Here is a 13,330-nt window from a genome sequence, read left to right on the forward strand (position 1 = left end):
AGTGAATCGTTCCCTTTTATCCGCTGTGTACTGTACATGTACAGGAGCTGACACTGAGACACACACGGGCCATAGAGACCCACACGGGACTGAATTGTTCCCTTTTACCTGCTGTGTACTGTACATGTACAGGAGCTGACACTGAGACACACACGAGCCTTGCAGTCCCAGATGGAAGTGAATCATTGCTTTTTACCTGCTGTTTACTGTACATGTACAGGAGCTGACACCGAGACACACACGGGCCGTACGCTCCCAGATGGGAGTGAATCTTTGCCTTTTACCCGCTGTGTATTGTACATGTACAGGAGCTGACACTGAGACACACACGGGCCGTACAGTACCAGACGGGAGTGAATCATTCCATTTTACCCGGTGTGTATGTACATGTCCAGGAGCTGACACTGAGACACACACGGGCTGTACAGTACCAGACGGGAGTGAATCATTCCATTTTACCCGCTGTGTACTGTACATGTACAGGAGCTGACACTGAGACACACACGGGCTGTACAGTCCCAGACGGGAGTGAATCGCTCCCTTTTACCCGTTGTGTACTGTACATGTCCAGGAGCTGACACTGAGACACACACGGGCCGTACAGTACCAGACGGGAGTGAATCGTTCCCTTTTACCCGCTGTGTACTGTACATGTACAGGAGCTGACACTGAGACACACACGGGCCGTACAGTCCCAGACGGGAGTGAATCGTTCCCTTTTACCCACTGTGTACTGTACATGTACAGGAGCTGACACTGAGACACACACCAGACGGGAGTGAATTATTTTCCCAACTCTGTTCTCAAAGTCATGCCTTTGTGATCGAGCCGCACCTCCCCCAAACAGGAGGACGTGCGAGAACATTTTGTAGAACGTGGAATATTCCCCAGACTGTGTTATTGATGCCCGAGGGCATGTTCCGCTACCTTTTTCATGGGTTAATGATTTCCTGCGAATTAATTCCAATCCCTAAGCTCTCTATTCCGCCCACACTACGTGTTAAATCTGATTTTAAGAGCGCTGAGGGTCACGGCCCTGCCTGCTGTACATGTTCAAGGGCGTGCTGCGAGTGGAGCTAATGACCCGGAGACTAGTTAGTTCACTTCCTGCGGTCGGTCACCCTTTCACTGTGCAGCTGCAGCAGTGGCAACTACTTTGCTGGTTTGGTTTTGAGGATGTGACTGGCAGAATAGATAAGGGAGAACCAGTGGATGTGGTGTATTTGGACTTTCAGAAGGCTTTCGATAAGGTCCCGCATAAGAGATTGGCATGCAAAGTTAAAGCACATGGGATTGGGTGTAAGGTACTGACTTGGATAGAGAACTGGTTGGCAGACAGGAAGCAAAGAATTGGAATAAACAGGTCGTTTTCCGAGTGGCAGGCAGTGACTAGTGGGGTACCGCAGGGATCAGTGCGAAGACCCCAGCTATTCACAATATATATAAAAAAGCTAGACGAGGGAACTAGATGTAATATCTCCAAGTTTGCAGACGAAACAAAGCTGGGTGGGCGTGTGTGCTGTGAGGAGGATGCCGAGAAACTCCAGTATGATTTGGACAGGTTGGGTGATTGGGCAGAAGCATGGCAGATGCAGTATAATGTGGATAAATGCGAGGTTATCCACTTTGGTGGCATAAACAGGAAGGCAGATTATTATCTGAATGGCAATAGATTGGGAGAAGGGGAAGTGCAACAAGACCTGGGTGTCCTTGTGCACCAGTTGCTGAAGGTAAGCATGCAGGTGCAGCAGGCGGTTAAGAAGGCGAATGGTATGTTGGCCTTCGTAGCGAGAGGATTCGAGTACAGGAACAAGGATGTCTTGCTGCAGTTGTACAGGGCCTTGGTGAGACCACACCTTGAGTATTGTGTGCAGTTTTGGTCGCCTTATCTGAGGAAGGATGTTCTTGCCATGGAGGGAGTGCAGCGAAGATTCACCAGGCTGATACCTGGGATGGCAGGAATGACGTATGAGGAGAGATTGGGTCGATTAGGCTTATACTCGCTGGAGTTTTGAAGAATGAGAGGGGATCTCATTGAAACTTATAAAATTCGAACAGGACTAGACAGACTAGATGCGGGAAGGATGTTCCCGATGGTCGGGGAGTCCAGAACCAGGGGTCATAGTCTAAGGATAAGGGGTAAGCCATTTAGGACTGAGATGAGGAGGAATTTCTTCACCCAGAGAGTAGGGAACCTGTGGAATTCTCTACCACAGAAGGCAGTAGAGGCCAATTCATTAAATATATTCAAGAAGGAGTTGGATATATTTCTTAAGGCTAAAGGGATCAAGGGATATGGGGAGAAGGCAGGGTCCGGGTACTGAATTTGGATGATCAGCCATGATCTCATTGAATGGCGGAGCAGGCTCGAGGGGCCGAATGGCCTACTCCTGCTCCTATCTTCAATGTTTCTATGTTCCAGGGTCCGACATGGTCTCTCTATGTCTCTCACTCACTGCCCCCACGACCAACCCAGCCCACCATGCCACCCACCCCCGATCAGACAGAGTGCAGCCTTCACCCCATCCCCTCTGCCTGAGGCTGGATTTGACCCCCCCCCCCCGCCACCCCCAGGTCCCACAGAGGGGTGAAAGTTTAGCATCTGACCCCCCAGTTGGAAAACAAGTACAGAAGGCGGTTTACTTTTGCTCCAGTTTATTGGATTTACATCAAAGTCAACGTCCGGTTCAACAACTGGTTCAGCAGCTGCTTGAAGATCTGCTTGATCATCTGCTGGAACAGCTGCTGGTACAGCTTGTTCAATATCCACTTGGACAGCTGGCCGAACATCTGCTGGAACAGCTGGTCGAACATCTGCTGGAGCAGCTGGTCGCACATCTGCTGGAACAGCTGGTCGAACATCTGCTGGAACAGCTGGTCAAACATCTGCTGGAACAGCTGGTCGAACATCTGCTGGTACAGCTGGTCGCACATCTGCTGGAACAGCTGGTCGAACATCTGCTGGAACAGCTGGTCGAACATCTGCTGGAACAGCTGGTTGAACATCTGGCTGAACATCTCCTTGAACAGCTGGTCGAACAGCTGGTCAAACATCTGGCCAAACATCTGGTTGAACATCTCCTTGAACAGCTGGTCAAACATCTGGCTGAACATCTGGCCGAACAGCTGGTTTACGCACAAGGTGTGCTAGATTAGGAGGAGGGATCATCCTGGACATCGACCAGACACTCGATGGGCCAAGGGAGGGACATGAGCCTCTACGATGCTACCAGTCTCGGGCTAGGGGCGGGTGTCGAAGGTTGGTCCACGTCATCGCAGGTCACACTGGAACGTTTCAAGAGAGAGGAGCGGAGTCAGAGAAGCTTCCATGGACGGAGCGGGGTGGGGGTAAGATAGAGAGAGGGTCACATGCTCACTTCACTGCTTCCACTGTCCCCCTCACTCCGCCCCCCGCCTCGGGGGTCTCGCGGACTCCTGGCGTCCCCAGAGCCTCCTCGTAACAGGGAGGGGTCTCCCGCACGGGGACAGGTGCAGAGTTGTGGCAGCGAGTGACTGTGAAGATTCGACGAGCACTCGGGACAAAGAGGGACTGGATCGCTGGACGGAAGAGAAAAATACAACACGGGTTAGATACAGAGTAAAGCTCCCTCTACATTGTCCCATCAAACATTCCCAGGGCAGGTACAGCATGGGTTAGATACAGAGTAAAGCTCCCTCTACACTGTCCCGCCAAACACTCCCAGGGCAGGTACAGCATGGGTTAGATACAGAGTAAAGCTCCCTCTACACTGTCCCATCAAACACTCCCAGGGCAGGTACAGCACGGGTTAGATAGAGAGTAAAGCTCCCTCTACACTGTCTCATCAAACACTCCCAGGGTAGGTACAGCACGGGTTAGATACAGAGTAAAGCTCCCTCTACACTCTCCCATCAAACACTCCCAGGGCAGGTACAGCACGGGTTAGATACAGAGTAAAGCTCCCTCTACACTGTCCCATCAAACACTCCCAGGGCGGGTACAGCACGGGTTAGATACAGAGTAAAGCTCCCTCTACACTGTCCCATCAAACACTCCCAGGGCAGGTACAGCACGGGTTAGATACAGAGTAAAGCTCCCTCTACACTGTCCCATCAAACACTCCCAGGGCAAGTACAGCACGGGTTATGTCTTGTTTTGCACACTTGGTACAAAAATAATAAATTGCAGGACAACGGAGTATTACAGTTTAAACTCTTTTATGAAGCATCAGGTCTGATCTTACTCATAACAGCACAGTGGAGACAAGATGGAGTTAGGACCCCTTACAGATGCCTACAAGCCAATGACAACTCATCATGTGATCATGTGAATATAATAGGTATTCCTTACAGATGCCTGCGGGCTAATGATAATTCAATATGCAAATGTTACAGGTTAGATACAGAGTAAAGCTCCCTCTACACTGTCCCATCAAACACTCCCAGGGCAGGTACAGCACGGGTTAGATACAGAGTAAAGCTCCCTCTACACTGTCCCATCAAACACTCCCAGGGCAGGTACAGCACGGGTTAGATACAGAGTAAAGCTCCCTCTACACTGTCCCATCAAACACTCCCAGGGCAGGTACAGCACAGGTTAGATACAGAGTAAAGCTCCCTCTACACTGTCCCATCAAACACTCCCAGGGCAGGTACAGCACGGGTTAGATACAGAGTAAAGCTCCCTCTACACTGTCCCATCAAACACTCCCAGGGCAGGTACAGCACAGGTTAGATACAGAGTAAAGCTCCCTCTACACTGTCCCATCAAACACTCCCAGGGCAGGTACAGCACGGGTTAGATACAGAGTAAAGCTCCCTCTACACTGTCACATCAAACACTCCCAGGGCAGGTACAGCACGGGTTAGATACAGAGTAAAGCTCCCTCTACACTGTCTCATCAAACACTCCCAGGACAGGCACAGCACGGGTTAGATACAGAGTAAAGCTCCCTCTACACTGTCCCATCAAACACTCCCAGGGCAGGTACAACACGGGTTAGATACAGAGTAAAGCTCCCTCTACACTATCCCATCAAACACTCCCAGGGCAGGTACAGCACGGGTTAGATACAGAGTAAAGCTCCCTCTACTCTGTCCAATTAAACACTGCCAGGGCAGGTACAGCACGGGGTTAGATACAGAGTAAAGCTCCCTCTACACTGTCCCATCAAACACTCCCAGGACAGGTACAGCACAGGTTAGATACAGAGTAAAGCTCCCTCTACACTGTCCCATCAAACACTCCCAGGACAGGTACAGCACGGGTTAGATACAGAGTAAAGCTCCCTCTACACTGTCCCATCAAACACTCCCAGGGCAGGTACAGCACGGGTTATGTGTTGTTTTGCACACTTGGTACAAAAATAATAAATTGCAGGACAACGGAGTATTACAGTTTAAACTCTTTTATGAAGCATCAGGTCTGATCTTACTCATAACAGAACAGTGGAGAGAAGATGGAGTTAGGACCCCTTGCAGATGCATACAGGCCAATGACAACTCAGCATGTGATCACATGTGAATATAATAGGTATTCCTTACAGATGCCGGCGGGCTAATGATAATTCAATATGCAAATGTTACAGGTTAGATACAGAGTAAAGCTCCCTCTACACTGTCCCATTAAACACTCCCAGGGCAGGTACAGCGCGGGTTAGATACAGAGTAAAGCTCCCTCTACACTGTCCCATCAAACACTCCCAGGGCAGGTACAGCACGGGTTAGATACAGAGTAAAGCTCCCTCTACACTGTCCCATCAAACACTCCCAGGGCAGGTACAGCACGGGTTAGATACAGAGTTAAGCTCCCTCTACACTGTCCCATCAAACACTCCCAGAGCAGGTACAGGAAATGTTAGACAACAATTCCCACAACACTACCTGAATTACATGCCTCTGGGGCTGGTTTTGACACTCCCCAGCTCCCCAGAGGGGTGAAAGGTCAGAGTCTGACCCAGTTCCCCCCCATCCCATTGGCTGAGGTCGGTTCGGGGCTGCTCTCCGCATCGAAGTTGGACCCGCGCCCCTATTATGGGATGTCGTCGCCGGTACTCACAGGTGATGGTGTTCTGGATGGTGCTGTGGATGGTGTTGTCCTGGTCAAGGGTGATGACCGTGACCTCGTATGGGCGAGCGGTCAAGTCCCCGCCACCTTGCTGCCTGCGGGTGCAGCACCTGATGCAGCAGGTTACCATTCCACACAGGACGAGGAGCAGCGAGAGGACCAGCAGCAGCCTGCGAAGAATCGAAGAGGAGATCCTCATGGTCAGGACACAACACCTCCCATTGTCGACAGCGGGAGGGATATGAGAGAGGGAGCGGAGGGAGGGAGGGAAGAAAAAAGAGACAGAGAGAAAGAAGGAGCGAAAGAGCTTTAATTTGTACAGCAACTTTCACGACCTCAGGACGTCCCAAAGTGCTTCACAGCCAATGAAGTACTTTTTTTGAAGTGGAGCCACTGTGGTAATGTAGGAAGCGTGGCAGACAATTTGCGCACAGCAAGACCCCACAAACAGCAATGTGAGAATGACCAGATAATTTTTTTTTTTACTAATGTTGGGTGAGGGATAAATATTGGCACGGGACTCCCCCACTCTTCTTTGAAATAGTGTCGGCCTGGGATTCAGAACATAAGAAATAGAAGCAGCAGTAGGCCATTTGGCCCCCCGAGCCTGCTCCGCCATTCAATAAGATCATAGAAACATAGAAGATAGGAGCAGGAGTAGGCCATTCGGCCCTTCGAGCCTGCTCCGCCATTCAATGTGATCATGGCTGATCATCCAAATTCAGTACCCTGTCCCTGCTTTCTCCCCATATCCCTTGATCCTTTTAGCCTCAAGAAATATATCCAACTCTTTCTTGAATATATTTAATGAACTGGCCTCCACCGCCCTCTGTGGCAGAGAATTCCACAGGTTCACCACTCTCTGGGTGAAGAAATTCCTCCTCATTTCAGTCCTAAATGGCTTACCCCTTATCCTTAGACTATGACCCCTGGTTCTGGACTCCCCGGCCATCAGAAACATCCTTCCTGCATCTAGTCTGTCCAGGCCTGACAGAATTTTATAGGTTTCGATGAGATCCCCTCTCAATCTTCTAAACTCCAGCGAGTACAAGCCCAATCGACCCAATCTCTCCTCATACGTCATTCCTGCCATCCCAGGTATCAGTCTGGTGAATCTTCGCTGCACTCCCTCCATGGCAAGAACGTCCTTCCTCAGGTAAGGTGACCAAAACTGCACACAATACTCAAGGTGCGGTCTCACCAAGGCCCTGTACAACTGCAGCAAGACATCCTTGTTCCTGTACTCGAATCCTCTCGCTACGAAGGCCAATATACCATTTGCCTTCTTAACCACCTGCTGCACCTGCATGCTTACCTTCAGCGACTGGTGCACAAGAACACCCAGGTCTCGTTGCACTTCCCCTTCTCCCAATCTATTGCCATTCAAATAATAATCTGCCTTCCTGTTTTTGCCACCAAAGTGAATAACCTCATATTTATCCACATTATAGTGCATTTGCCATGTTTCTGCCCAATCACCCAACCTGTCCAAATCGTACTGGAGTTTCCCGACATCCTCCTCACAGCTTACCCTCCCACCCAGCTTTGTGTCGTCTGCAAATTTGGAGATATTACATCCAATTCCCTCGTTCAGATCATTAATATATATTGTGAACAGCTGGGGTCCTAGGACCGATCCTTGCGGTACCCCACTAGTCACTGCCTGCCACTCGGAAAACGACCCGTTTATTCCAACTCTTTGCTTTCTGTCCGCCAACCAGTTCTCTATCCAAGTCAATACCTTGCCCCCAATCCCATGTGCCTTAATTTTGCACGCTAATCTCTTGTGTGGGACCTTATCGAAAGCCTTCTGAAAGTCCAAATACATCACATCCACTGGTTCTCCCTTATCTATTTTACCAGTTACATCCTCTACCTCATCTCCAGTTTCCTGCACTATCCCCATATCCCTTGATTCCCTTCGAGCCCAAAAAAGCCTCCACAGCCCTCTGGGGCAGAGAATTCCAAAGATTCACCACCCTCTGAGTGAAGAAATTTCTCCTCATCTCAGTCCTAAATGGCCGACCCCTTATTCTGAGTCCATCGCCCCCACGTTCCAGACTCTCCAGCCAAAGGGAAACAGCCTCTCAACATCTACACTGTCAAGCCCTCAACGAGTTTTATATGTTTTACTGAGATCACCTCTCATTCTTCTAAATTCCAGAGAATATAAACTCCAGAGAAGAACAACTCACATTTATATAGCGCCTTTAAGGCAGTAAAAATGTCCCAAGGCACTTAACAAGAGCATCAATCAGACAACGGTAGCACAGTGGTCATGTTAGCGGACTAGTACTCCAGAGGCCTTGGCTAATAATCTGGTAGACGTGAGTTCAACGGCAACTGGGGAATTTAAATTCATTTAATTAAATAAATCTGGAATATAAATGCTAGCGTTATACAGCACAGAAAGAGGCCCTTCGGCCCATCGTGTCCGCGCCGGCCATCAAGCCCTGTCTATTCTAATCCCATTTTCCAGCACTTGGTCCGTAGCCTTGTATGCTATGGCGTTTCAAGTGCTCATCCAAATGCTTCTTGAATGTTGTGAGGGTTCCTGCCTCTACCACCCTTTCAGGCAGTGAGTTCCAGATTCCAACCACCCTCTGGGTGAAAAGGTTTTTCCTCAAATCCCCTCTAAACCTCCCGCCCCTTACCTTGAAACTATGCCCCCTGGTTATTGACCCCTCTACTAAGGGGAAAAGTTCCTTTCTATCTACCCTATCTATGCCCCTCATAATTTTGTACACCTCAATCAGGTCCCCCCCTCAGCCTTCTCTGCTCTAAGGAAAACAAACCCAGCCTGTCCAGTCTCTCTTCATAGCTGAAACGCTCCAGCCCAGGTAACATCCTGGTGAATCTCCTCTGCAGCCTCTCCAATGCAATCACATCCTTCCTATAGTATGGCGACCAGAACTGCACACAGTATTCCAGCTGTGGCCTAACTAGCGTTTTGTACAGCTCCATCATAACCTCCCTGCTCTTATATTCTATGCCTCGGCTAATGAAGGCAAGTATCCCATATGCCTTTTTAACCACCTTATCTACCTGTCCTGCTGCCTTCAGGGATCTATGTACATGCACACCAAGGTCCCTCTGATCCTCCGTCCTTCCTAGGGTCCTACCATTCATTGTGTATTTCCTTGCCTTGTTAGTACTCCCAAAATGCATCACCTCACACTTTTCAGGGTTAAATTCCATTTGCCACTGTTCTGCCCATCTGACCAACCCGTCTATATCGTCCTGTAGCCTGAGGCTTCCCTCCTCGCTATTTACCACTCCACCAATTTTCGTGTCATCTGCGAACTTACTGATCATACCTCCTACATTCATATCTAAATCATTAATGTACACTACAAAGAGCAAAGGACCCAGCACCGATCCCTGCGGTACACCACTGGACACAGGCTTCCAGTCACAAAAACATCCTTCGACCATCACCCTCTGCCTCCTGCCACTAAGCCAATTTTGGATCCAATGTGCCAAATTACCCTGTATCCCATGGGCTCTTACCTTCTTCACCAGTCTCCCATGCGGGACTTTTTCAAAAGTTTTACTGAAGTCCATGTAGACTACACCAACTGCACTGCCCTCATCCACACACCTAGTCACCCCCTCGAAATATTCAGTCAAATTGGTTAGACATGATCTCCCCCTGACAAAGCCATGCTGACTATCTTTGATTAATCCTTGCCTCTCCAAGTGGAGACTAATTATGTCGCTCAGAATTTTTTCCAATAATTTCCCTACCACTGATGTTAGGCTCACTGGCCTGTCATTGCCTGGTTTATCCCTACTACCCTGCTTGAATAATGGCAGTATGAGTAATGGTGACCATGAAACGATCGGATTGTTGTAAAAACCCGTCCGGTCCTTTCGGGAAGGAAATCTGCCATCTTTACCCGGTCTGGCCTATATGTGACTCCAGACCCACAGCAAGGTGGTTGTCTCTTAACTGCCCTCTGAAATGGCCTCACAAGCCACTCCGTTGTCAAGAAGATGGCTCGCCACCACATTCTCAAGGGCAATCTGCGGTATTGCAGTAGATGTCATTTATCTAGATTTTCAAAAGGCCCACAATAGACTAAGGTCAGAGAATGCGGAGGCAGGGGACAAGTAGCAGAATGGATAGCTGGCTGGCTTCAAGACAGAAAGCAGAGAGTAGGGGTAAAGGGTAGCTATTCACAGCGGCAGAAGGTGGGTGGTGGTGTTCCACAAGGATCAGTGCTGGGACCACTGCTGTTCACAATTTACATTAACGATTTAGACTTAGGACTTGTGGATAGCTAACATAATGCCGATATTTAAGAAGGGGGATTGAACATATCCAGGGAATTATAGACCAGTCAGCTTAACATCGGTGGTAGGAAAAATAATGGAATCCCTACTAAAGGAGAAAATAGAAGAACATCTAGAAACCAAAAATACAATAATGAATAGTCAGCATGGATTTCAAACCTTGTTGAGTTTTTTGAAGAGGTAACAGAGAGAGTAGACAAGGGTAATGTAGTAGATGTAATTTATCTGGATTTTCAAAAGGCCTTCGATAAGGTACCCCATAATAGACTGATGAACAAGGTCAGAGAATGCGCAGTCAGGGGACAAGTAGCAGAATGGATTGCTGGCTGGCTTCAGCACAGAAAGCAGAGAGTGGGAGTAAAGGGTAGCTATTCACAGTGGCAGAAGGTGGGTAGTGGTGTTCCACAAGGAGGATCAGTGCTGGGACCACTGCTGTTCACAATTTACATTAACGATTTAGACTTTGGAATCAAAAACACAATTTCTAAATTTGCGGATGACATATTGGGGGGGATAGTCAATGCTGAGGAGGACTGCAACAAGTTACAGGAGGACATTAATAAACTTGCAGAATGGGCATATAATTGGCAAATGAAGTTCAACACAGATAAATGGGAGGTATTGTAGGAATGGTCTAATTCCTATCAAGAGACGGAGGTCGACTCAGGCGATCAATCAAAAGAAGTTTAATGTAAAACTAACTGAGTTTAACAGACAAATGCAAAAGAACTACGGGTACAGGTCTTTACAGTTCGAAGGTTCCACGAGGACTGCCAGGGCGGTCCCGTGGACGGCGTCACGGTGGCATAGTGGTTAGCACTGTTGCCTCACAGCGCCAGGGACCCGGGTTCAAATCCAGCCTCGGGTGACTGTCTGTGTGGAGTTTGCACATTCTCCCCGTGTTTGCGTGGGTTTCCTCCGGGTGCTCCGGTTTCCTCCCACAGTCCAAAGATGTGTGGGTTAGGTTGATTGGCCATGACAAAAAATTGGCCCTTAGTGTTAGGAGGGGATTAAATACGTGGGGTTACGGGGATAGGGCTTGTGTGGGATGGCTGTCGGTGTAGGGACCGGGTGCTAGGGTTTGGATGATCAGCCATGATCTCGTTGAATGGCGGAGCAGGCTCGAAGGGCCGAATGGCCTACTCCTGCTCCTATCTTCTATGTTTCTATATGTTTCTATGACATCATCACGTTTTTCCCGCTGTTGGAGGATCACGTGATTAACGGCATGACGTCATCGCGTTTGCCCGCGCTCTTAAAGGGACCGCGCTCTGTACATGCAAACAGTATATACAAAGATACAGGTTCAGGCTGCAGCTAACAGATTGTTAAAGGGAATGATGTACAGTTGTTCAGAGTCCCTTAGTGGCTCTGCCACAGTATTACATGTTGGTAGGAAGAATAGGGAGGTCACTTATCACTGGGAGGGTGCGAGTCTGGGTGGGGTAGAGGAACAAAGCGATCTCGGAGTACAAATACACAAATCACTAAAAGTTGCGACACAGGTTAGCAAGGCCATAAAAAAAGTAAACCAGGCACTAGGGTTTATTTCTAGAGGGATAGAATTGAAAAGTAGTGAAGTTATGCTAAACCTGTATCGAACCTTGGTTAGACCACACTTAGAGTACTGTGTACAGTTCTGGTCGCCATATTATAAAAAGGATATAGAGGCACTGGAGAGGGTGCAGAGAAGATTTACAAGGATGATACCAGAAATGCGAGGGTAGACATATCAGGAAAGGATGAACAGGCTGGGTCTCTTTTCTCTTGAAAAAAGAAGGCTGAGGGGTGACCTAATCGAGGTCTTTAAAATTATGAAAGGTCTTGATAGAGTGGATACAGAGAGAATGTTTCCACTTGTGGGGAAGAACATAACTAGAGGCCATCAATATAAGATAGTCACCAAGAAATCCAATAGGGAACTCAGGAGGAACCTCTTTACCCAGAGAGTGGTGAGAATGTGGAACTCGCTACCACAGGGAGTGGTGGAAGCGAATAGTACAGATACATTTAAGGGGCGGTTAGATAAGCATATGAGGTAGAAGGGAATAGAGGGTTATGATGATAGATTTAGATGAGGAAAGACGGGAGGAGGCTCGAGTGGAGCAGGCGCTGAAGGTAAGCATGCAGGTGCAGCAGGCGGTTAAGAAGGCAAATGGTATGTTGGCCTTTATAGTGAGAGGATTCGAGTACAAGAGCAAGGATGTCTTGCTGCAGTTGTACAGGGTCTTGGTGAGACCGCACCTTGAGTATTGTGTGCAGTTTTGGTCGCCTTATCTGAGGAAGGATGTTCTTGCCATGGAAGGAGTGCAGCGAAGATTCACCAGACTGATAACTGGGATGGCAGGAATGACGTATGAGGAGAGATTGGGTTGATTAGGCTTGTACTCGCTGGAGTTTAGAAGAATGAGAGGGGATCTCATTGAAACTTATAAAATTCTAACAGGACTAGACAGACTAGATGCAGGAAGGATGTTCCCGATGGCGGGGGAGTCCAGAACCAGGGGTCACAGTCTAAGGATAAGGGGTAAACCATTTAGGACAGAGATGAGGAGGAATTTCTTCACCCAGAGAGTGGTGAACCTGTGGAATTCTCTACCACACAAGGCAGTTGAGGCCAATTCATTAAATATATTCAAGAAGGAGTTGGATATATTTCTTAAGGCTAAAGGTATCAAGGGATATGGGGAGAAAGCAGGGATAGGGTACTGAATTTGGATGATCAGCCATGATCGCATTGAATGGCGGAGCAGGCTCGAGGGGCCGAATGGCCGACTCCTGCTCCTATCTTCTATGTTTCTATGTTAATCCAATGTAATTTGGGGTGGGCAATAAATGCAGGGCTTCCCAGCGGCGCCTACCCATGAATTAATTTAACAAAATATAAGCCACAGAAGGAGATATTAGGGGCAGGTGGCCAAAGGCCCAGTCAAAGAGGGAGGTTTTGAGGAGCGTCTTAAAGGAGGAAAGAGAGGTAAGAGAAACAGA

At 48.5% G+C, this 13,330-nt stretch overlaps 1 protein-coding gene across 2 annotated transcripts in view; it reads right to left on the minus strand.

The window, feature by feature from the left end:
- Positions 1–2,638: 2,638 nt before the first annotated feature.
- The window catches only part of LOC147091429 (transmembrane protein 52B-like), a 32,475-nt gene continuing 21,783 nt past the window's right edge, over positions 2,639–13,330 (minus strand). For both annotated transcript variants that reach the window (XM_085976782.1, XM_085976783.1), the window contains 2 exons: positions 6,038–6,216; positions 2,639–3,558 (listed from right to left, as the gene is read on the minus strand). In XM_085976782.1, the coding sequence (XP_085832908.1) occupies positions 3,374–3,558; positions 6,038–6,216 (364 nt within the window). In that variant the 3' untranslated portion in view covers positions 2,639–3,373. The remainder of the gene's footprint in view (positions 3,559–6,037; positions 6,217–13,330) is intronic.

The sequence above is a fragment of the Somniosus microcephalus genome, unplaced genomic scaffold (assembly GCF_052327205.1).
Source record: "Somniosus microcephalus isolate GS21.2 unplaced genomic scaffold, FLI_Smic_1.0 unresolved_chr3, whole genome shotgun sequence".
Classification (NCBI taxonomy): domain Eukaryota; kingdom Metazoa; phylum Chordata; class Chondrichthyes; order Squaliformes; family Somniosidae; genus Somniosus; species Somniosus microcephalus.